The sequence below is a fragment of the Hyperolius riggenbachi genome, chromosome 7 (assembly GCF_040937935.1).
Source record: "Hyperolius riggenbachi isolate aHypRig1 chromosome 7, aHypRig1.pri, whole genome shotgun sequence".
Lineage (NCBI taxonomy): Eukaryota > Metazoa > Chordata > Amphibia > Anura > Hyperoliidae > Hyperolius > Hyperolius riggenbachi.
The window spans coordinates 245,277,266-245,302,420 of record NC_090652.1 but is presented as its reverse complement, the minus strand read 5'-3'; the positions used below and the strand labels follow the sequence as shown (position 1 = coordinate 245,302,420).

Below are 25,155 nucleotides of genomic sequence, written 5' to 3'. Positions count from 1 at the left end.
ATCAAAAAACGATTTTGCAGCAACTCTTTACTTTGCATTGGGGCGCAATTGCTCCGAAAATGCTGCAGGAACCGCAATTGCGATCTGAAGAAATCGCTATCGCTCCTTGCGAACCATCTTCATTCACTTTTATTAGCCTAGCACTATTGGAATCCTTGGCAATTCTAAAGCACGGCTGAAATAACGCCTGCGGACCCCAGCCCTTAGGCTACGTTCACAGTGGGTGTTGCATTCCCTGTAAAAGCAGAAACACAAGAGAACATAAAAGTTGGACCAAGTCACAGAACATTTATAAGTAGTTACAGAGAACCAAATCTGTATTTTTCTAGTGGTCCAACTCCAAACACAATGCAACACTCCTCCCCCCCATTTATTTTTTTTACAGTGGATGTTTGCCCACTGGCTTCAATGGCCAGCACAAGACTCCTGATCATAACAAGCAGCCATAATGTACTTCCTAGCGTCTATAGTCCTGCCCACCCCCCAGCACTGGACACGTCATCCCTTCCCTCTGCAGCTGCTGAAAGGTAACAGGAGGCGGGGCGAGGAAATGCCGCACTGGAACGTCCGTCACGTGAGCAGACGACGTGCCTCTGCGTCCTCCTCCCCCTCCTCTTTCTCTTCTTTTCGGTAGTGGAGGAGCTCGGCGCCATGCCTCGGCCTGGAATGGAGGTGAGTGGCGGGAAATGGCGGCCCGGCCGCCGCCTCACGTGCCGTGTACCTCGCGCGGGGCTGCTGCAGGGAGGGCTGAGTGGGCGCGGGTCGGAGCTCGGCTGCGTAATCGGGGCGATATTAGCCGGGGAAAGGGGGAGGCCTTCACAAGGGCAGACAAGGCCGCCCGCGGAATGGCGGGTGGCGGTGCTGGAAGGCGCGCAGTTGCTCGCATTGTGATGTCGCCGTGTCCTGGGGCCGTGTGACCACAAGGCCCAGCATGCACTGTGATCCGGGTTATTTAGGCTGCATAGTACCCAACGGCTCCCAGCATGTCGCATCTGCTTTGCATCATCGCAGTCACTGCTGGTAACCTTGTTACCAGGAAGATGGATCTCCATTCACTATAGTGTGGAAAGAGCCTAAAATATGTTTTTGGCTTTTATTGTTGCCACTGGCCGCGATTGGGATAATTTTCCCTCCATTTTCCCCTTTGATTTTTAAAGAGAACCCGAGGTGGGAGGTATATGGAGGCTGCTATGTTGACTTAGTTTATAAAAAAAATCAATGTCTGGATGTCTTGGTCATCTTCTGGCATTAGTAGTGTTTAAATAACACCCTGGAACAAGTATGTGGCGAATCCAGTCTGACCTGAGTCAGAACCCCCAATATGCATGCTTGTTCAGGGGCTATAGCTAAAAGTATTAGAGGCAGAGGATCAGCAGGATAGCCAGGCAATGTGCACTTATTTATTTTAAATTTTTATATAGCGCCAACCTATTACACCGCGCTGTGCAGAGTATATTGTCTTGTCGCTAACTCCCTAATGCTGGGAATACGCTGTTTGTTTCTGGTGCTTGATTCTCTGTTCAATCGTTTTTGTCGCTCTGTTCTGCAGTTGATTCTTATCTTTTTCCATTCACTTCTATCAGAAATCGAGCGACAAAACAATCAAATGGGAAATCGGACATGTTGGAAATTGTCTATCAAAGCTGGCTCAAAAACAAGCCGTGTATTCCCAGCATTAGAGGAGCTCATAATCTTGCCCCTGCCATAGTCAAATGTCTATATAGTGTAGTGCATGTATCATAATCTAGGGGGAAGCCAATTAACTTATCTATGTTTTGGGATGTGGAGGAAACACGGGGAGAACATGCAAACTCTTTGCAGAGGTTGACCTGGCTGGGACTCGGCCCAGGGACCCAGCACTGCAAGGCAAGAGCACTAACCATTATGCCACCGTGCTGCATTACTTAAAAGGAAATACTTCAGCCTCCATATCGCTCTCACCTCTTGTTTCCTTTGAAAGTCTGATAACAGAATTGTTATTTTAAATAATGGTAAGAGGTTGATGCCTCTTGGATTCTTTTTTTTTTTGGCTGCTTTTATGTCCCCATCTGAGTTTTGGCCACTTCCTGTCCAAATAGCAAGTGGGAAAATCACTGTTTTCCACTGTTTTGTGGAAGAATACTGGCTTTCTAAATCTGCTGGTACGTTTCAGTTAGTGTGTTTTGATCCAACGTTGCCTCATTGGAAACATGGTCGCACTGCATTTTTTTGAAGTGCTTGTGCAGCAATGGTGCTGCTGTGCAATTTTTTTTTCTTTTGCAATCTAGTAAGTAAAGAGAGAAAAAGCTATATTTATACTTGGGTCTTCCTCCAGCCCCAGGAGGTGCGTGGGCTCCATCGTCCGTCTTCGTCAGCCGCTCTGTTGTCTTGTTAGCAGCCCTGGTAATGGGCTAGCCATGTGATCATGCCTCGCTGTCGGGAGCGGTCTGCGTCTGTGCGGTAGTACTGCACATGCACAGAACGCTCCCGGTCACTGGAGTGCAGTGGGGCCAGACTGGCCAGATAACCGGGGCTGATTGGAAGACAGTGAGGGAGCCCACGCACCTCCTGGTGCTGGAGGAGGCCCCAGGTAAGTATAAATATGGCCTTTATTTTCAAGTGTCCTTTAAAAATATTTACTACACATTTTTCCCTTTTATTGAAAACCGCTATTGTACTACGAACTGTACGGCTTACAATGCACTTACAACACGCAATGCGACTTTCCCTCTCAGTTGTGATGCATGTGAATGGGAGTGTGTGGTTCTAAAGGCTAAATCTAAGTGCTAAATTCAAAGTTGTCCGATGGAGATAGTGATCTGATTCCTTGGGCGACATCGCTTGTCTGAGGCTGTATAGACGTGTAGTCAGCTTACATACTGACGACACGTTCTGTTGCAATGCGAAGGGCCAAAGGAGTTGCACATATGCGAAGTCACAGGGTGTGCAAGGTGAGCAAAGCTATTGGCCGTCGCTCAGGCAAATTGAACCGGCTGGCGGATCGGAGGCTGCTGTGTACACGCGCCAGGTTATGAGCAGAGGCGGTGATTATCGGCCCTAGCCAACTTTAATTTAGCAGCATGTGTACATGTCAGGGAGCAGCACATAAACTAGAGATGAGGTACTGTGACTTGCTGCAAGTAGTGATTTGACTACTACAAAACTAAAATACCGTATATTCCGGCGTATAAGACGGCCCCAGTACTTTTCCAGTTAAAATATAGAGTTTGGGATATATTCGCCGTATAAGACTACCCTTCTTCCAACACACAAAATAAATATATATATATACTGGTGCTGTGTATGAACAGATACTGGTGCTGTACTGTATGTTACCCAGTGTATAACAGTATATAGTCAATTGACTTGTTGCATTGGTTAACTCTCCTTAAGCGAATTGGTCAGCTCTCCTTGTCTACCTGTTTATCAGAGCGGTATGGAAGAATAGTTTGCGCTCCCTCAGCAGGGAGATCTGAAAGACGGTAACAGGATCGGGCGTATTACCTGGCATCAATGACACCCGGCGTATAAGATGGCCCCCAACTTTTCAGAAGATTTTCAAGGGTTCAAAAGTAGTCTTATACGCAGGAATATACAGTACATAAGATTTTATGTCAAAGTTTTAATTGTAAGTTGTTTTTTTTTACTGCTTCCTTGTTAAAAAATGCTTTCTGTTCTTGACTTCAAGGTAGAGCTGGTGCTTATAACCTTACTGAGTTCTCAATATTTGTCTCTGCTTTACTGTGTACTTTGGGAACTAATAACTAGGTCAGATGGACAGTTGAGGGGCAGGGAAGCAGTAAAGCCCAATCTACACGATACGATTCGTTGTACGATTCTATTTACGATCCGATTAACTCCAACATGTCCAATCGGGATTCAATACGATTTGTCATGGCAAATTGAATTGAATCGAATCCCGATCGGACATGTTGGATTTAATCGGATCGTACAAAGAATTGTATCGTGTAGATTGGGCTTTAGATCTGATTCTGAGAACAGCTTATAGATATGAATGCAGTTGTACAAAGCACTACAATTTCAATGAAAATGTGGCTAACAATTCAAACCTGGCAGGGTCAGAGACAATCCATCCCATGCTGTGCAAACTGAAATGTTTGCCCAAAGTTAAGGTGGCCATACACTGGCCCGATTCACCGCCGTTTCAACAGCAGATTCGATCACTGGGATCGAATCTGCTGCCAATCGTTCGCGCTACTCGCTGAATTTCGATCCTTTTCGTCCGATCGCTCCATGCGGAAAATTAGCGTTGATCGCCCGTGGGTAGGGAGCCGACGCAATAGAGCCGCATACATTACCTGCTCCGCCGGCACGTCTACGCCCGGCCACCGCTGCTCCGTGTCCGCGCTGGTCTCCGGCATGCTTCAGTTCCTCCGGCCTGGCAGGAAGTTTAAACAGTAGAGGGCGCTCTACTGTTTAAACTTCCTGCCGGGCAGGAAGTAAAGCATGCCGGGGCCGGAGACCAGAGCGGAGACGGAGCAGCGGTGACCTGGGGACTGGAGTCGCGCCAGCGGAGCAGGTAATGTATGCGGGTGGGGGGGGGGGGCGGCGGCAGCACCACCACCACAACAGATTGTGAACGGTTTCAGGCTGAAATCGGTTCACAATCTGATTGCAGTAAAGGTAGCGATACGATCCCTCTCTGATCAGATTCGATCAGATAGGGATCTGTCAGTTGGTCGAATCTGATGGCAAATCGACTAGTGTATGGCTACCTTTATATTTCATTCACCTGGTATCACAGTCAGCCTTGAAAATTGGCTCTGCTGTGAAACGTGATCACTTTTAGTCAATGTTTGGTTTAAATCCACAATCCAGCCAAGGGAGAAATATCTCGCACCAATGCTGACTATTGATCTGGTCACATGATCTGAGTCTCTCCCCCTCAAAAGAATGTCCTGGATTGGGTTATACTGGGTACACTATGGCCTTTTGTTAGTCATAGAATTAACCAGTGTGATTTTTGGATTGTGGCTGGGAGGAAATGCCTGCTTTCGCAGGCTTCAAGAGCTTCACATGTCAATGTATTGTTAGTGTTGAAGTTTAGAACTTGAATTGTGAAACATATTTTCTTTTTTTTTTAGGAACGGTGGACCACCTCAGACGATTCTGTAAGTATTGTTACATTAAATCCCTAAATTCATTTAATGTGAACCTGTACTGACGAAAATAAAGGGATGCTTACCTCAGTAGAGGGAAGAAGGATCATTGTGATGCCCACTGTTACCACGCAAGGTTCCTCTGACCATATCTGACAACAGTTTAAGGCCTCTTGCACACTGCAGACATTTCCGAAGCCGCTTTTTAATCGGTTTTTACATCCGATTCAGATTTTTTATCTTTACTGCATGCTGCGTTTTTTGATCCGTTTTTCTGTTGAATGTATTCAGGGAAAATCGGAATTGAAAATCAGAATCGGAAAACGGATTTGCAGGGAGCCTAAGACATATGTTCTCGTGGCTGCGCTCCTCTCCATGTACAGAACGTACTACGGGTGTGTGCAGTAAAACAAAGCTGCTCATGTAGGGCTTTTTCTTTCCGTGCATGAGTGGGTTAAACTCAACCCAACTCAAACATGTATGGAATCACAGCCATGAGTAAGAGGGTTTAAACCTTGCCACAGTGGGGTCCTGGAGGACATAAGAAGCCTCTGGAGCGTTCAGTGTTCTCTCTACTGTAGTATTTATCTTTTTTAATTTTTTCTTACATCCCTTGGGTCGCCATCTTTGGCCTGGAAGCAGTAATCTGCAATAGTCGCCGTCCCTGCACAGTTGGATGTCCTCTGCTGCAAGCGATAATTAGGAGACCGCCGGGAGTGCGGACACAGTAGCAAAGGACTTCCGAATTGCGCGTGGCTACTATTGTGGATTACTACTTCCAGGGCAAACATAGCGGCCCAGGGGAGGGTCGGGCCAGTTCCAGTTCTCTCATGCGTTTGAGGCAATTGGGGGGGGGGGGGGGCAGAGGACCCGGTATAGCTCTTGCTTGAAGAAAAAATTGTCCTTTTCAGTATTTAAACAGATGAAGGAATTTTGCTCCAAGTAAAATTTAAATATTAAGCTTTACTGAGGGGACATGCATCAGACGACTTGGTGGCCGATCGACCATCCAATTCAATTATTATAATCAAATTGGATGAAAATCTGTGCCGCCGATTTCGGGACGAAAATTGGTCGCCTTCTCGACCGTGCATGCTGCAAGATATTGCTCGATCAGGTGCATGCCGGTAACTGTGTGCAATTTCCCAATGAATGCGACGAAACGCTAAATACTGTACCCTGAATGCAAATGCCCAGTGTAAAGTGTATACATTACCTGTCTGTGGCCTGCGCTTGTCCCTACGCTGCTCTGGGCACATTTCCCTCTACATACACGCACACCCCACATGGTTTCCTAGTAAGGGAAAACTTGCTAGGATACCGAGTGGGGCATGTATGCAGAGATGGAATCCCGGAGGCCACGGAGAGGTAATGTGCACACTTCACACAGGGCAACGGGGGACATTTGCATTAGGGAGGTACAGCAGTGAGGCGGATGTATACATCGCACAAGGGCAATTCCAGAGAGATTTCATGCTTAAATTGATCGGTAATAGGCTTGTGGTGTATGGGCAGCTGACAGCTCTCATCAGATTCGATGAGCTATGTTTCTTGGTCAAATCTGCCCATACATCGCTAGATTTATGGCTACCTTAAATGTTAGAATTACATTGTCCGCATGAGCAATACTCCATTGAATGTTGCAAGATGATTTAAAGTGTACTTGACACCAATAGAGATTTTATACTACCCAGGGCTTCCTCCAGCCTCATAAGCACCACTGAGTCCCTTACTGTCCCCCCGAGTGCGTCCATTTTCTGGCTATCGGTCCCAGTAATTTTGCTCAGTTGGGGTCTTATGTGCTGTCCTCCGCACATGTGCAGAAGAGCCTGACAGGCGTAGCTGAGCCAGTTACCAGGGCTGATTGCAGCCAAACAGAGGCACTCAGGAGGACAGCGAGGGACTCTGGGCTGGGGGAAGCCCTGGGTAAGTATCAAATCTTTTTTTGAGTCTCAGATTTACTTTAGTGTTAAAAAAAAAAAAGTGTATAATATAATTGTAATTTGTCTTGCTGTAAGTAAAGTGCATGGTACGAGCCATTTCAATCTTTCTCTCTCCTGCAGGGAGAGCCCAAGGAGCCAGAACAGCTAAGGAAGCTGTTTATTGGTGGGCTGAGTTTTGAGACAACAGACGATAGTCTGAGGGAACACTTTGAACAATGGGGCAAGCTTACAGACTGTGTGGTAAGTACTTTTGTGTTCTGTACATCTAATGCCTAGTACACACAATAAGATTTTCTGGCAGATTTCCTGCCATAGCGATTATTTTCAACATGTCTAATCTGATTTTGATCGATTTTTCTGTTCACCTCTACAGAAAATCGATCAAAATTTGATCAGACATGTAATCGATCTGGCAGGAAATCTGCTTGAAAATCTCACCGTGTGTACTAGGTATTACTGTTTAAAGATTAACAATTTGCGTTTTTGATTAGAAAATCTCTACATTTAAAAATCCTTTTTTGAGGAACTGAATATTTTTCTTTACTAATATGTAATGAAAATAAATCCATGTAAAATGGGTCTAATGAGCTCTGGAGTCTTGGCTTTTCTAATGTTAGAGAAATGCTTAGACCGCCCTGTAGCGACATAGTAGCATACAGTACATTTTTCAGGATGCCTACTTTTACAGTAATTTTCCTGGTTTCAGTTTCAAACCCTTCCTATATGTATAGTGGTGTGTAGCTTTGTCCTCCATTATGTCAAGCCTATACAAATTACCTATGCCCCCTTCTTCTCCCAGTGCACTTCAGGAGGCCAGTGTTTTGTTTTTCGCTGTTTGGCTCAAATCGCACAACCATTCCTCATCGATGCATGTTGACGGTACAAAAGATGTTACCCCCTGTGATATATTTAAAAATGTAAATCAGGATGAGGGAAGATTTTTTTTTTTTTCTTTAAGTGGGCAAAAACTAATATTAATGGGTATTGTGAAAAAGCACTTACTGTACAATACTTGTGTATAAGCCAATTTTTCGGCATAAAAAAATGTGCTGAAAAGTTACCACCTCGGCTTGTATGCGAGTCATTGGAGCAGAACAGATGGTGGAGCAGGTTTTGTTAATGGCGGAGGAGTGTAAGGCTGGTGCACTAGTGATCCTGCACTTACAGCTGGCTCCCTGTGGTGTCCGTGCCCCCATCCCTGCAACGTGGTGTGCAGAGTGCTGCTCAAGACTAGACTACCTGTGTCAGCTGGGTTGTGGAGCGAAGCGTGCAAGCAATATCAGCGGTGCAATGATCGGAGATTTATTCTGTGTGGCAATAGCTGTATCTCATATCTGACGCAATCTAGTGGCTTCTTGAGACAGCTGTATGATTCTTGGGCATATCTGGCTATGGGGAGGGGGGCTGACTTGTACTGGGGGAACATCTGGCTACTGTGGAGGGGCTATATTGGTGGGGGGGTACTTATATGGGAGTCAATCACTTTTCCTGGTTTCTGAGTGAAAAGTGGGTACCTCGGCTTATACACGGGTCGGCTTATATGCAGGTGTGTGTGTGTGTGTATATATATATATATATATATATATATATATATATATATATATATATATATATATATATATATATATATATATATATATATATATATATATATATATATATATATATATATATATATATATATATATATATATATATATATATATATATATATATATATATATATATATTTTCAGTACAGCTCCTCTTTATTGCAGCAGTGAAGCAAAGATACTCCCTTATCTGCAAGGCTTCTAGTCAAACCAGCAGTTCTAGGTTCAAGTGACCTTTGCTTTGAAATGACACAATCTGCTGCTGCTGAATTGTGCAGTTGTATTGATGGAAGCAGTAGTTGACAAGTGATCAAGGTTTTGTCTCATGAACCTATGTTTTTTTATATTGCTTTAAAAAATTCCTATGCTTTGGTTCTCTACAGAGATGTGAATTGGTCCTGTACTTTACAATGCCTTCTAATCTTCTGTTTGATCTGTATTGATAAACAATGTTCGGTTCATGTCACCAAGTCTTCTCATTACCTTTCATTCAAATATAATTGTAGAAAGATGACCTATCTTGCCTAAATTGGAAACTCCCTATACCAGGGGTCTCAAACTCGTGGGCCATTTGCGGCCCTCGATGCAATATTTTGTGGCCCACGCCGGCAAAAGCTTCCTTATAGTCCGCTTCAGTGCTCCCAAGTAATCAGCCGCATCACCGCCGCTAAACGAGTGGTGCAGAGCCTCAAAATCGCCCGGGGGGGGGGGGGGCAATCCGCCGGTATTTCCTGTAAGGGGCAGAGCTGACGTCAACCGCCTCTGCCCGCCCCTCTCACTCTTCCTTCACAGAGAGAGGCGGGGACACGACGGATTACTTGTAATGGGAGCACTGAAACGAACTATAAGGTAAAATAGGCAAAATAGCTCGCTTCAGTGTGAATTTGATATTGAAATAAAAATCAATGAGGGGGGGGGGGGGGGGGTACATAGGCAGGAGCTGCTGATTGACTTTTTTTTGTGAAATCCCTTATGCGGCCCAGCCTCATCCTGACTTTGCCTCCTGCGGCCCCCAGGTAAATTGCATTTGAGACCCCTGCCCTATACTGATAACTGGATAGAAATGTCCATTCTTTCATTTATCCTTATGTTAGTGAGACATACTGTGCAGTAACATTACACACAGCCTACCCTTATTACTTCTTACATTCCCTTGTCCAGTCGGACCCAGTTTTATATATGTACTGTATAGATATTTCTTGTAGTCTGATGCTCATTCTATGTGTGGCTGTTCTTGCAGGTCATGAGAGATCCCCAGACAAAGCGCTCAAGGGGCTTTGGCTTTGTGACCTACTCATGTGTGGAAGAGGTTGATGCCTCAATGGCTGCTCGTCCTCATAAAGTGGACGGTCGTGTTGTTGAGCCTAAAAGAGCAGTTTCCCGCGAGGTGAGTCGTGCTGAGCTGTGCTCTCCATGTAGTGGTTTTTATCCCTCTTTCTTCCCTGGTGTGTAATATTTTCCCTGTTCCTAACACAGGACTCTGCCAGGCCCGGTGCCCACCTCACTGTAAAGAAAATCTTTGTTGGTGGCATTAAAGAAGACACAGAGGAATATCATTTGAGAGACTACTTTGAAGGCTATGGAAAAATTGAGACAATTGAAGTTATGGAAGACCGCGGCACTGGGAAGAAAAGGGGATTTGCTTTTGTGACTTTTGATGACCATGATACAGTTGATAAAATTGTTGGTGAGTAATTTGGTAGTTTTGTCTTTGTAATTTAGAAGATGTTAAATGTGAACCAATCATTAACCTCAAACTGAACAAGCTGAAACTCTAGTAATGCTAAAAACAACTTGAATGTAAATTGTATTTGATTGCACTAAATGGAGGTTATTTGCTTTAGAAATGGTTGGAAGCATTCTGTACTGGACTCTAAGGCTATGTTCCCAATATAGCGTTACATTTTCGCCTGCAAAAAATCGCATAAGATTTTTCTGATTGGTGGAAATTCGCATTTAAATTTGTACGCGTTTTATGCAAATTTTCATACGTGAAAATTCACATTAGTTAAATATACATAATCTGCCTAGTAACAGCTTAGTCATGACTGCTGACAACTTCCTGTAACCATGGATCTAATGCGAATTTTCGCGCAAATAACGCGAAAATTCGCATTGCCTATACAAAGATTTTTTTCACGCGTATGAAAATTTGCATAGTGGAAACAGCTGCATTGACTAACATTACTTTTAAAATCTATGCACATTTTCTGAGCAGAAAAACTGACACAACGCACAAGTGGAAACATAGCCTTACTACAGAACTCCTCCCTAATCCCATCCCCTAGAGACTTTGTATTGGAAAAAAATGCCCAAGGTTGTGGGCGGCAAGCCTCTGGATCCAATCGAGGCTTCCGCCATCCCACGGTGGTCTCGCTGCAGCCCACTGAATGTGCAGCCGGCAATTTGTCAGGCTGTGCAATATTTACCTTTCCCTGTTCTAGTGGGGGGCTGTTGCAGCTCTCCACTCGGAAATAGCCGATCTCAGTCGGGTCTGCTCTACTGCGCAGGCGCCTATTTTTGAGCAGAGTGCAACTATTATGCTGGAGCCGGGAATGTAAATCTTAACATCCCTGCCGTTCGTGGAGCTCTATCGCTGTCGCTGTGGGACGGCGGAGAACTAGGGGAACACAGATCACTTTATCCAGCCTACCCACTTCCTCTGCTGGTGAGAGATTAAAGTGTACTCGGTGTGGTTCTTAATGTAAAAAAAGGGGACACAGAGGCATGCTCCCATCTGAAGGACCTGCCTGTGTGCTCTTTGCGCTGCTGTCAGCCACACTGTGCCGCACTTTAACTTGAACATTTGTGCCTGTAACTCGTGGACTAGTCAAAAACGTGTAATTTTTGTCAGATTTCTACTAACTACTGTAAGTGACAGCAACATAGGAGAAACATCATTTATGGCTCATTTTACTCTGGAAGGAACATACTACTTTTTCGTATGTTAACAAGTATTTCAGATTTTACACATTTTTGTAATAGTGGTCCTTTAAGACCTTTACTGATTCTATTTGTTTCGTTTTTTTTAGTTCAGAAATATCACACAATCAACAATCATAACTGTGAAGTTAAAAAGGCCCTTTCTAAGCAAGAGATGCAGACGGCCACCACCCAGAGAGGTAAGTTGCTTTGCCAAGTGATAAGACTTTGACTGGTCAGTTGTTTTAGGAGACTTCAATCTTAATGGTTTTACTGCTTGTTTTAGGCCGCGGAGGGGGTGGAAGTAGCTTCATGGGTAGAGGTGGTAATTTCAGTAGCGGCGGCGGAGGAAGCTTTGGAGGAAGAGGTGGTGGTGGTGGTGGCAGCGGCGGTGGCTTTGGGAGCAGAGGTAAGATCCTTCATATTTGACATTTGTACAAGTGATGAAAGGACTGCTCATCAACTAGTATATTGATATAGCTGCATCAGGTGGCCTAGTACATGTAGTAAACCCAGTGGGCTTGGGCTTTGTCAGGTGGGGTTTATGGGGGCTGCAGAATGTATGGGGGGGGAGGAGCAGCTGGATGGATAGATTTATGAACATATCTCTGCAAGATCTCAGAAATAGTCAGCGATGCTAATAGTTTGGCTTGCATCCTAATTGTATGCAGCTTGGAATTAAGCCAGTTAAATGGACTAGCCAATTGCTATACTGCATGCTATTTGCATTACGTTTTGCCTGCAAGCTTGCATTCACACTTCATTGACCATCTCTAGTCACTAATTAGCAAGTCCATGGGGGTCACAAGCATTCAGAGATAATACATTTTGGGTGGGAGGGTTGTGTATTATTTGGTGTGCCAACTGTCTAAAGTTCTGCCCCTCAGTGAAAAATCACCAGGTATCAGCTCCCACTATACTGTATCCAGCAAGGCTATACATAACCTGTTTTACTCTGTCTGTGATATAGGCTGTGCATATTTCATTGTCCGTACCTTTTCCAGAGGCTGGACCTATGCAAATAGTGGTTTCTAAAATGTAATTGCCAGAAATGTATTAGTTGGGTGGGCTAAAGCTGTAGGTGTGGCCAATAGTGGGTGTAGGCGTAACTGATGTATATTTAGTGTGCCAAAGTTTCAGTAGTTTCATTTGTGTGGTAAATCTTTCCTGTGCTCCCTATACTGTTTTCCCGTGCCTAGTTAGACAATTGTGCAGGAATCAACACAGTATGTGGAAAAAATCCATGTGAAAAGATTCTATGGATAATTGGAATACAGAATTTTGTTGATTGGAGTGTTTGATTTTATGATTGTATCTGAAGAAAGGGCCCTAATCTACTTATTTTTTGGAACAGTCAACGACTTTCCGATTACTTAAGATCCCACAAATCTGATGGCATGTGAGGAAAATATTGTACTGTCAATGAGCACATTAAGACAACCTGTGATTGCTGACCGATTGGGCCAGTGCATTGATAGCTGGGTGGTCAGGAAAATTAGCCAGGTTGAGCGCCTGTCAAGCAGGGCTGGGTAGAACACTGTTGTGCTTAGAATCTGGTGCTTTTGCGGCGATATTAGTGTTCTTTTTATGCAGGCAATGTAATGGGTAATGTATAATGCCTTTTTACTGGAACAAAATGGGGAGGAGCTCTTGCCTAGTGATTTTTCTCATGCACAAGACTGACTTAGAGATTCTAAGTATTTTGTCCACACTTTTGCTCATCAGGTGGTTATGGTGGTGGTGGTGGCGGCGGAGGAAGAGGTGGCTATGGTGGTGGAGATGGCTACAATGGCTTCAGTGGTGGAGATGGTAAGTGTTTGTTTTTTGTCTAGATGTATTTTTGAACACTAGCTGTGCTGCTGTAGGTAGTTTTTTCTTTAGGTGACCCTTATGATACGTACTATGCTTAGTAATTTAGAGGATTGCAAAACTGCACTGCACTCATCCGCAGCAACCAGTGCAGCTGATGTGTGCACTGTAATAGAATAACTATCTGAATAGTGCCTGGATCCTGTATCAGTCATAACTGTGAAATGCATGTATTTTTTGTTTTTTTTTAAATTTCACAAGAGAAAATGTTCATGAATCTTTTTTACTACATTTGTGCTTTTTAGATGAAACTGCTAGCAGATAAATCTAGAAATGTGTATCTACAAAATTGAGCCGACCTAAACTCAGCATAACCTGATAAAAATGTATTTATTACAGCATTTACGCTCTAATGCAGAGAAGGGAGTATTAGACAGGCTGTTCTCTGTAATACACACACAGGGTGGATTTCTCTGAGTTTTCCTGGTCTCCCGTACAAGAGCTTAGGTCTGCTTTAAAGCAGATCTGAGATAAAAAACGAACTCTAACAAGTAACTTGTCTATATATCTTATCTAAAGGTTTAGCTAGTTTACTCAGCAAATCTAGCTGCAAACAGCTTCAATAGAATTATTCCTGTGATACAATGACAGCAGCCATGTTTGTAAACATTACAAATGGGCAATTTTATCTGCATCTTGAGCACTCCGCCTGTGAAAAAAACCTAATCCCTCGCCTCTGAAATCTCTGGCTAGTAATACCTCCCCCCTCCTCCTGCCCAGACTGAGCTCCCATGAGCCCTTGATAATGTCTTAAAGTGCCTTGACTCTCTGAAAACGTGTGGGCGTGGCTTGTTTAGTTTATAGGGAATAAGAGTATTAAAACAAAGTATTTGGCTCGAGGAATGTCCTATAAATAGGAAAGGAACACAATTATGCAATGAATAAAAGTTCATCTCGGATCCACTTTAACATTTGGTGGATATTGGTGTCAGGAGGGGGTGTAATGTTTTGTGAGGTTTTGGTTAGTTTTTATTTCAGGCAACTTTAGAGACTAAGAACTGAGTCTTCCTGCTGTGTTTTTTTTACTTACCCGGGGCTTCCTCCAGCCCCATAAGCATGGATGTGTCCCTCGGCGCCTCAATTTAGCCACAATCTTCTCCGGTAAGCTTCTCAGTGACATCACTTAGCCAGACTGAGCCGCGTACCGGGAGTTGACTACGGCTGAGTGGAGGACTGCTGGAGGATGGCGAGGGACACATCCATGCTTTTGGGGCTGGAGGAAGCACCGGGTAAGTTAACAGCAGGAAGACTCATCTGAGTCTCTTTAAAGGGAAGGTTCAGGGACTATCGAAAAAAAAATCTAAATCCATTTACCTGGGGCTTCCTCCAGCCCGTGGCAGGCAGGGGGTGCCCTCAGCGCTGCTCCGTAGGCTCCCGGTGGTCTCCGGTGGCGCGCCTGGCCAGGCCGGCTGCCAGGTCGGGCTTCTTCTGCGCTCCAATCTGCATGTCACTGGTGCGCACTGACGTCATCGGACGTCCTCCGGGCGGTACTGCACAGGCTCAGAACTACTGCGCCTGCACAGTACAGCCCGGAGGACGTCCGATGACGTCAGCGCGCACCAGTGACACGCAGATTGGAGCGTAGAAGAAGCCAGGTCGGGCGCGCCACCGGAGACCACCGGGAGCCTGCGGAGCGGCGCCGAGGGCACCTCCTGCCTGCCACGGGCTGGGGGAAGCCCCAGGTAAGTGGATTTGGATTTTTATTTTTTTTCGATAGTCTCTGAACCTTCCCTTTGAAGGCTTAAAGGACTTACGAGGCAAATTGCTTAAAAAATGTTATGTACCTCATTGCTAAAGCAGACCTCAGGGCAGACGAACAGCACCTTCCTTTTCACGATCAGGTGCTTTATCAGGCTAATCCAGGTTACATTGCAGCTCCCGACCCTCCACAGGGTCGCCCTAGCAGAATCGCCGCTTTAAAAATCCAACTCCTGCGCAGCTCGCATAGCCGTGGCCGCGCAGGATTATAGCCCCGCTCGTGTCCGCCCTCACTCCGTGCGCTCTACTATACGTCATGTGGGCGGCTCCACATGACCACCCACATGACGAACTACACTGCCAGCCAGCCGCGCCCCCTCAGCAGAGAATACAAGCGCTGAACGAGTGAGTACCTGCTCGTTCAGAGCTTGTATTCTCTGCTGAGGGGGCGCGGCTGGCTGGCAGTGTAGTTCGTCATGTGGGTGGTCATGTGGAGCCGCCCACATGACGTATAGTAGAGCGCACGGAGTGAGGGCGGACACGAGCGGGGCTATAATCCTGCGCGGCCACGGCTATGCGAGCTGCGCAGGAGTTGGATTTTTAAAGCGGCGATTCTGCTAGGGCGACCCTGTGGAGGGTCGGGAGCTGCAATGTAACCTGGATTAGCCTGATAAAGCACCTGATCGTGAAAAGGAAGGTGCTGTTCGTCTGCCCTGAGGTCTGCTTTAGCAATGAGGTACATAACTTTTTTTTAAGCATTTCGCCTCGTAAGTCCTTTAAGTCGGAGTATGAGAGGATTCGCCATCGGGAGACTTTGGTGCAGGATACAGCCGGTATGGCTTATCCTGCTGCTGCACAACTAATTACTATTCCCCCCCCTCTAGGTCCACATGTATGGTGGGGAATGTAATTTGCCTTCCAGCTATTGCTGGAGGCCGAATTAGTGTTTTAAAAGTAACTTCAGCTCCGACTTCTGACTGCGCTGAAGTTAATCACACTGCACCGCTATAGCCATAAAAACCTATTGTGTTTATAAGTTGGGGAGCTCTATATATAGTCCGTACACCTTGCGATAGTCTCAAAGTTCTGTTTGTACCTGTCCTGTCATGACTGTTTTTAAATAATCCCGATCTCATACCTGTGGAGTTTTGGGGGTGGACTCAGACTATTTTCTTCAATGTTTTATAACCTAGGTGGCGGTAGCTATGGTGGTGGCGGCCCTGGTTATGGTGGCAGGGGTTATGGAGGTAGCCCAGGGTATGGAAGCCAAGGTGGAGGATATGGCGGTGGTAGCGGTGGTGGATATGATGGCTACAATGAAGGAGGCAACTTTGGTGGTAAGTTTTGATTTTGTTATATTTTTTACATTCTAAAATTAGTTTGTGGACAGTCCCCTACTCACAAACAACTCTTTAACGTTTCATACTTATCGAATACTGTTTTTATTACATTTTGTCTTAACTGTTGTAAGTAGTTTAAAGCATTAAAAACCTAAACTATTGCAGTTTATATCAATTTAAATGTATCAGTGCTTTAATATTATAACGCGTGATTACATTTGCAAACAACCTCCTGGAACAGAACTAGTTTGTAAGTAGGGGACCACGTGTAATTGGTTCAGATAAGGATACATACAACAGGCTAATTGCATACAGTCGACCAGGTTAAAGAGACACTGTAACCTCAAAAAAATCCCCTGGGGGAGTTTTCGCCTCGGGTGGGGGAAGCCTCAGGATCCCAATGAGGCTTCCCATGTCGTCCTCTGTCCCACGGGGGTCTCGCTGCAGCCCTCCGAACAGCTGCCGGCAGACCCGACTGTTTTAATTCCAATATTTACCTTTCTAGGTTCCAGCGGGGGCGCTGTGGCTGCTTTCGGCTCCGAAGTAGACGTAAATATCCGATCTGTCGGGTCTGCTCTACTGCGCAGGCACCGGAGACTTGCGCCTGCGCAGTAGAGCAGACCCGACGACGATCTGGTATTTCCGCCTACTTTGGAGCCGCCAGAGCGCCTGCGCTGGAGCCGGGAAGGTAAATATTTACATCGTCGCTGTATGGAGGGCTGCAGCGAGAGCCCCGAGGGGCGGAGGACTGGGGTGGGAAGCCTCATTAGGATCCTGAGGCTTCCCCCTCCTGAGGTGAGTACCCCCAGGGGAATTTTTGATGTTACAGATTCTCTTTAAGGACTGGGGTGCTTTTCTGCAGCGTTTTGCTGATCTGAGAACGAGAATCGCATCGCCAGTGAACTAAAAGGGCAATCGCTGCAATCACAATCTCTACAATTAACAGTTCCGTTTTGCATTCTGACTGGAAATCATTTTGCTGTTATCTCAGATCTCATTAGAATTGGTGAACACAACATTCATCTTTATTGCTCTAGTTTTTAAGTGTCCTTTTTTGTACATCTCATCCCTTTTCAGGTAGCTACAATGACTTTGGAAACTATGGTGGGCAACAGCAGTCCAGTTATGGCCCCATGAAGGGAGGAGGAGGAGGCGGCAGCTACAGCGGAAGAAGCTCTGGAAGTGGAGGCGGCCCCTATGGTGGTGGGTAGTGTGGTTATTTAAGGCCCTATTCACACCTATGTGCTGCACTGAAGTTTAAAGGCAACCTTAACTGGGGGATATGGATGTTTCCTTTTAAACTATGCTAGTTGCCTGGCAGTCCTGTTCTCTTTGGCTGAAATAGTGGCTGAATCACACACCTGAAATAAGCATGCAGCTAATCCACTGAGTTCAGTCAGAGCACCTGATCTGCATGCTTGAGATGCTATGGCTAAAAGTATTAGACAGGTTGAGGAGAGTCAGGCAACTGTTATTTTAAAAGGAAAAGTCCATATCCTTCTCAGTTTAGGTTCCTTTTTAAGTATCTTTTTGCCAGTTTACAAAAAAGTTTCTCCCCCACAGCCTATTCAAAACGTAGTCTCTGGCTACCAGAAGCTTGGGGGTTGTTTTTTTTGTTCTCTGCAGCAGGAAGCAGGGCTCTGCAGTCGGGAGCAATTATTGGGTGCCGGAGTTGGAGCCAGCAAAAAAAAAAAATTACCAGTTTCTGATAATTTTCAAAATGTAATAAAATGCAATTTTAAAATGTCCTATTTAACAGAAGTCAGCAAATACTTGTCTACTGTGGGAATAAAGCCCAGTATATAGTTTTACTTGTGTGAAGTCCAGCAACTTTACATGCATACATAACATCAATTTGGATTACAGTACTTAACAAAGATAATTTTTTTTTTATGAGCTGTAATGTGTTCAAACATGTTTGAATTGAATGTAGCAGGTGTTGCTAGCTTTAGGACCAATTCCATATGAATTTTGAACTACTATATTCTACATGTACATCCAGAGCAGTGGCTGGGTAGTGGTTAAGAGCTGGGTTCAAAGCTCTTCCTGTTCAGTAACCTACCAGGAGACCTTGGGCTAGACTCCCTAACACTGCTACTGTCTATAGACCGCGTCCTATTGGCTGCAGCTCTGGTGCTTGGAGTCCGCCAGAAGAAAGGCGCAATATAAATGTTCCGAGTCTTGTCTGCAATCTCTGCAGATCCACCCAAGAATGTCATGCACATTGTACAGTTATTGTTGCCCACAAGTTCAGATAAACTGCATGAGCAGTATACATAACATGGGAAGATTCCTCTAATTTCCCTCTGCAGATTTAGCAGCATGTTTCTGCTCCCCACGGCCCTAGTTTAGGCCCAAACTTCCATTCTCAGTGGGAGGCTTGACTGTCCTATATTGTGGTGTATCAGTGTCCTGCCAAGTAGTTATGTTGGTTTGTCCCCAACTGAGATGTCTTTATATAGCTTTAAAATGATTGAGCTCTGGCAGTGATGAAATGCCTTGTAAGTTGCATTCTTTCAATTAATATGGAAAGTACAGTGGTATATTTGAAAACAGGAGTCCAAATAATTTATGTACCAACTCCTCAGCCCAGGAATTCCTGCGTTCAGTCCTGATGAGCACTAGGTATACAGCTATGAGGTGGAACCTGGATATGTATGGCAATGAGTAACCCAAAACTATGCTAATATTTATAACTGCTACACCTATAACATGGCACATTGTCTGCAGTGCCTTATAAAGTACACCAGCTGACAGTCTAAGAAACGCCTTTTGATCACCAATTATAAGACTGTTTTTTTTTTTTTAATTAGAATAAGTGACCTGTACGTAATAAGCTTGTGTATTTCGTAATGCTGGGAATACACGGTGCGTTTTTTCGGCTCAATTCTGCTAACTTTTTATCACACAAGTGAGGTTTGGAACATTTTCAATAAAACACTCTTTTAGCCACCATTAAGAATAATGGTACTCAAAATGGGTTGGCCCTCATACTTTAGTACAGAAAACCTCTCTAGTGAAATCTGAAGTCAAAAAGTTTAACTTACCTGGGGCTTCTTGCAGCCCCCTGGAGTCCTCCTGTGCCCATGACGACAGTCCAAGTCTCTCCGGCCAGCACCGCAATCAGCCTGCTAAGCTGGCTGGCCACGTGCTCCTGAGCCGGGAACATTATGCTCAGTTTGGAGAAATCGTTGCTGCACAGAGCGCGATCAGGGTGTGCACAGCTCGGGGCCACACATGCACAGTAGCCGCCGACTGGCCACATCGGGTTGGGGGGTGTCGGTCCTGCTGGCCGGCGGGACTTAGACTGTAGGGGACTGCAAGAAGCCACAGGTAAGTTGAGCCCAGTGCACACTAAGCGGATCCGCCTGTAAATCCGCATGGCTATTGTATTTTAATGGGCTTGTGCACATCGGTGGTTTGAGGTTTTTAGCAAACCGTAAACGTGCCTCCTGCTGCACGTTTGCGTTTTGCTAAAAACCTTAAACCCCCGGTGTGCACAAGCCCATTGAAATTCAAAAGCCATGTGGATTTACAGGCGGATGCGGCCGGCTGATCGCATCCAAATCCTCTCGGTTTGCACTGGGCCAAATCTGACATCCGCACCAAAAACTGCTAGCGTTTTCTGGATCTGTTAGCGGTTTTGGTGTGCACTGGGCCTAAGTCCCCCTTTAAGGCCAGTTTGTTAGAAGCCGATGTACTTGCTGGCATATTTTTAGGACATGAGACACAATAAATTCCCTATAGATGGTGTCTCTGGCATTGCTCCAGCCTGAGCCTCCAGCACTCCTATAACCTGTATGGGGAAAAAGTGTGTAGGTCCATTTTTAAGGTATACAAACTGCAGGTACGTGTTCCATCGCTGTTTTAACATTTACACTTAGAGGAACTGTCACGAAAATCTTAAAATTTAAAACAAATCAGAACATTTCTCCCAGAGTAAAATGAGCCATAAATTACTTTTCTCTTATGTTGCTGTCACTTACAGTAAGTAGTAGAAATCTGACATTACTGACAGATTTTTGACTAGCCCATCTTCTCATAGGGGGGTTCTCATGGGGTTTTTTTGTTTGTTTTTTGAAAAGCACGTTGTGAGTGGCAGTTGCTCAGTCCAGATGCCAAAATAGTGTGCAGCAAGCAGGGAGGATGGCCAGCATCTTTGTATTAATCATTTGCAGGGAATGTCTTTATAAAGAATAAAGGCCATGTTGAGAATCCCCTATGCAGAGATGGACTAGCCCAAAACCTGTCGGTAATGTCAGATTTCAACTGCCTACTGTAAATGACAGCAACATAGGAGAAAAGTAATTTATGGCTCATTTTACTCTGGGAGAAATGTACTTCTTTGTATATGTTTTACATTTTTTTAAGATTTTCGCGACCGTTCCTCTTTAAGCATGCTTTTCAGTGCTTGTCATTCAGACATGTCAATTTCTAAATGGAGTAGCTATGGAAAGATATTCTGTTTGACTTTGACTTCTGCTTTCAGAAAGTAAACATGCAGTATAAATTCATGCATCGGTGTGAATGAGTCCTTACAACCACTCATAGGCACTGCAAGGGTTTAGCTTTACCTCTTATGTTTCTATCATAGGTGGCTATGGATCTGGTGGTGGTGGAGGTGGTGGTGGAGGCGGCGGAGGATATGGAAGCAGAAGGTTTTGAGTCTACAATAGATACAGGTAATCACTTGGATGTGTTTTGTGCTGATGAATCAGTCTTGGCTGGCAGATCACCTGAGTAACAATCTTCTTGTCCTATATCATTCAACAGGCTACAGTTCTTAGCAAGAGAGCGAGGATTTGTCAGGAAAGCTGCAGGTTACTTTGAGACAGTCGTCCATGTGCATTAGAGGAACTTTATAATCTACTACAGGAGCAGCGAGGATCCATAGTCAGAAAATAAGTTACCGCAGCTTATACAGGAGGCATTTCTTGTTCAGGACTGTAATAGCCACAGTTTTTGCAATGTAGTGTTGATTTAGATGTACATTCCTGAGGTCTTTTTATCTGTTGTAGTGTCTCCCATCTTCCCCATGATGTTGGGTGTATAGCCCTAATGGTTGTGCTAGTGAAACCAGGAATAAATGAGGAATTTTTAACTTTTAAACACTTTTTTTCTTATTTAGCCCAGTGGCCCTGTTCAGTAATGTTAAATGGGGCTGAACTATTGCTCAGCAAAAATAAGCATTTCCATTATTTGATGAGCTAGAAACTAAACAGCAGTGATTTGGGGGGGGTAGAAGTTTAAATAAGCCTAATGGTAAAATGAAGGACCATCAGATTCTGAATTATTCAGAGGGTTTTTTTGGTTTCTATTGTTTGGTCCAAGCAAACGGAGACCTGAAGTCAGGCATTAGTCCCTTTTTTTCTTTCTGCTGCACGTTTATAGCCTTAAACAACCTGTCACCATCTTAATGTTCCCAAAGCAGGGGCACACATACAATTAGTGAAATGTGCACTTCCAACGGACACAGGCAGAATCTTAGCGCTGATCTCTGCAGCTTGGCATTCAGGCTGGGCTGCAGAGATCACAACCTTTGATCTCTGGAGTTTTAAGAGCACGCATTACAAACCTACGTATGCTTTTTCTTTGGATTCACTAGGATAGTAAGAGGTGCTTCAAAGTGAGCCTGTCATGTCAGCTATTGGCCACATCAACAATTGCCAAAGTGGAGTCCATACCCATTTCTAAAATATGCATATGATTTAGGGGCGCCGCTGAGGGGGGTCTGTTGAGTAAGACCAATGCACGCAGTTGTGCATAGACTAGATGTTATGCAGGATCCAGCCAACTTCAGTTGCCCAGCCTAGTGGCCAAGGGAAGAGTTCAAATTCTTTGAAATACAGTTCCCCTGAGCAATGGTCGCTTGTAGAGGATGAGGAAGCCGTACAGATAATCCATCCAAAACGCATTAGTGACCAATGCAGATGACAGGAGATTGTGTACAATATTTAGTTTGGTCCCTGTGTTGTGACAGGTTCATTTTTCTCCTCAGACGTCCTCTGTCTTGTCGTGTATCCAGCACAACCCGTAGAATTAAATCTCGTTTACCATTTTTCTAAAGTAATCATGGTAGTTACTACTTTGCCGTAACCGAACTGATCCAGTAATGTACTGAAATAAGTATCTTGTTTAGTGTTTTACTGTGTGGGCACCTCCCTGCCGAAATTTATTTTGACATTACTTGCCAAGGCAATGTAGCTTGCCACCTAGAAGTAGCCAGATGCCTTTGTATGCCCTTGTTTAGCTAAAATTGAATGTTTACGTTCTATTCCAGCTTGAGATTTATTTCCCCATGTATGTTTTCTAATAAAAACTGGCTTGTATCTGTAAATATGCCTCTGTTATTATACCATACCATTCTGATATGGTTTAAACCCAGGAAGCCAGTTTCCGTCTGGTAAATGCTGGCCGTCTTAAGTGAAACTAACCTTAAAGGAAACCATAGATGTAACTTAGTGATGTATTTATACTTACGTGGTGCTTCCTCCAGCCCCATGAGGTGCGTGGGCTCCCTCGCCGTCCTTTCCGGGTGCTCCGTTGTTTAGATATTTCCCCCACCCCTCGATTACCTGTTCTGTGCAAGCACGGCTTGGCCACACACTCAAAAACCCACCCATCGTGCCTGCGCAGGACTCTCCTAAATATGGTTGCGTGGCCAGGCAGTGCATGCGCAGATGGGCATAACTGGTAGGATTATTGGGAGTGATAATCAAAAGGCTGGCGAGGGAGCCCATGCACCTCATGGGACTGGAGGATGCCCCAGGTAAGTATTAAATACACCAACTAGTTACATCTCAGGTAGACTTTAAAGAGAGGAAAAAAAGACCAATTTTTTTTTCTTTATTCGGTAAGAAATGTAGTCCATCAGTTGTGCTTTCTTCTATTACTGTGGTAACTGGGCACAGAGCAGTTCATTGCATGAGCTGTAATTCTACTATTAGAGGAATGGGAAATTCCATAGTTGTGGGTGAAACTCGGTTGTAGCACTGCTTTGCATGTTGTCTACTTCTGGGAAAGAAGAATGCCGATTGCATTGTAAGGTACCCATAGAGTAAAATCTTCCAAACTGCAAGCCAAATGAACATTGATCTTTGGTTGTTCATCATTGAACGAAGAAACTGCATTTGCTGTGGTATTGTCATACCTTCCAGCCAGTTTTCGGCATACACTGCTGAAATGTCTGCAGTGTGCACGGGCTAGGATTATTGTACTTGTGGGGTCCCTCTCCATCCACTTCGCTCTGCCGCTATCTCACCCGCACTCCCGCAGCCAGATGCAATCTGCGTCTTCCTTGTAGTACTACCCAGGCACTAAACACGTGCGGCTGATCCGCGCATATGCTGAAGAGCACGTCTGGCCAGATTGAGTGAGATCGCGGCAGAACTGAGAGGACAGTGCAGGACCCCACACACCCCAGGTAAGTATAAATACAGCCTATTAACTAATCTTGGGTACGCTTTAATTTAGAGATTACCCACAGGTGTCAAACTCCAGTCCTTGAGGGCCATATCCATGCCATGACGAAATGTGTTCTACTCTATGAACCACACCTTTGCTGATTCAGTCCCATCAGTTTTGTTTTTTGTTTTTTTTTTATTTGAGCTGTTCTGAAAATGTGTGAGGACCTCAGCCCTTGAGCACCGGAGTTCCAGATCCCTGATATAAGGGCCCTTTTCTACTAGCTGCCATCCACAAAGTTCAGGTAGCCATTGTAAAATGAAAGGCGCAGATTACACTTAAGCTTGTTCTAGCGCTTCCAACTTCCAAATCGCAGGCAAAAATGATTTGAAAGTGCAATTGCATGCATTTTTATTTACAGTGGAAAGGGGCCCAAAGACGCTCCTCACTTTAGTCACATAGTTAAGGTATGAAGAGGGTGATTGTTCTAAAAGCTAAGGCCACGCCTTCCTACTGACTGAAAAGGGAGTGGGGCATGAATGAGGATGTGACTTCCTTTGCAACTTCCTACAGCAAAGATATGTTATTTTAAAAACTGAGCGCTGGTTGGTTTTACAAACTGACCCGGGAGAAACCTAGAAGCCAATGCAGATCTGCCTGGTGGTTCTGCTGATCGGTCACTGACCCAGAAAAAACATTTCCTTTCACACTTTACTGTGCTATTAACTGTAGACTGATACACATAAGGTTTGTTGGTCATTTTGCAATGATAAATGGTATTATTTACCGAGAATGTTATTAGAGCTATCCCGAGCCAAAGCTTGGGGTGAAAATAAGATGTTAACCTGAAGAGGGAAGTCCAGGATCCTATTAAGGCTTCCCTCGGTGGTCAGATGTCCCCAGTCTTAGTATCACCCCTCTCCACATTGGAGCTGCGCAGATCCTTTTTGCAACGTGGCTGTACAGTATTATTTAGTATTTATATAGCGCTGACATCTTACACAGCGCTGTACAGAGTATATTGTCACGTAAGTGTCCCTTAGAGGGGCCCACAATCTAATCCCTACCATAGTTGTATATCTATGTATGTAGTGTTTGTATTGTAGTCTAGGGACAATTTAGGAGGAAGCCAATTAACCTATCTGTATGTTTTTGGGACGTGGGAGGAAACTGGAGTGCCCGGAGGAAACCCATGCAGGCACGAGGAGAGCATACAAACTCCTTGCAGATGTTGACCTGGCTGGGATTCGAACCGGGGCGCTGCAAAGCGAGAGCGCTAACCACTATG

At 44.8% G+C, this 25,155-nt stretch overlaps 1 protein-coding gene across 3 annotated transcripts; it reads left to right on the top strand.

The window, feature by feature from the left end:
• Window positions 1-591: 591 nt before the first annotated feature.
• On the top strand, window positions 592-22,800 carry HNRNPA3 (heterogeneous nuclear ribonucleoprotein A3). Of its 3 annotated transcripts, XM_068245444.1 has the most exons (12): window positions 592-672; window positions 5,085-5,111; window positions 7,163-7,282; window positions 9,875-10,021; window positions 10,111-10,321; window positions 11,667-11,756; window positions 11,843-11,965; window positions 13,282-13,365; window positions 16,317-16,460; window positions 17,541-17,666; window positions 21,058-21,145; window positions 21,237-22,800. In XM_068245444.1, exons 1-11 carry the CDS (start codon window positions 652-654, stop codon window positions 21,126-21,128), a joined length of 1,164 nt encoding a protein of 387 aa, XP_068101545.1. In that variant the 5' UTR covers window positions 592-651; the 3' UTR covers window positions 21,129-21,145; window positions 21,237-22,800. The 3 variants fall into 3 exon arrangements, with proteins under 3 accessions (XP_068101545.1, XP_068101546.1, XP_068101547.1); XM_068245445.1 differs by lacking the exon at window positions 11,843-11,965; XM_068245446.1 differs by lacking the exons at window positions 11,843-11,965; window positions 13,282-13,365.
• The last annotated feature ends 2,355 nt before the right edge of the window (window positions 22,801-25,155 follow it).

Coding starts and splice junctions, on each gene's coding strand:
- HNRNPA3 (XM_068245444.1), top strand. CDS start 652: ATGCCTCGGCCTGGAATGGAG. Junction 11,757..11,842: donor GACGGCCACCACCCAGAGAG/GTAAGTTGCTTT, acceptor TGCTTGTTTTAG/GCCGCGGAGGGGGTGGAAGT. Junction 11,966..13,281: donor CGGTGGCTTTGGGAGCAGAG/GTAAGATCCTTC, acceptor TTTGCTCATCAG/GTGGTTATGGTGGTGGTGGT.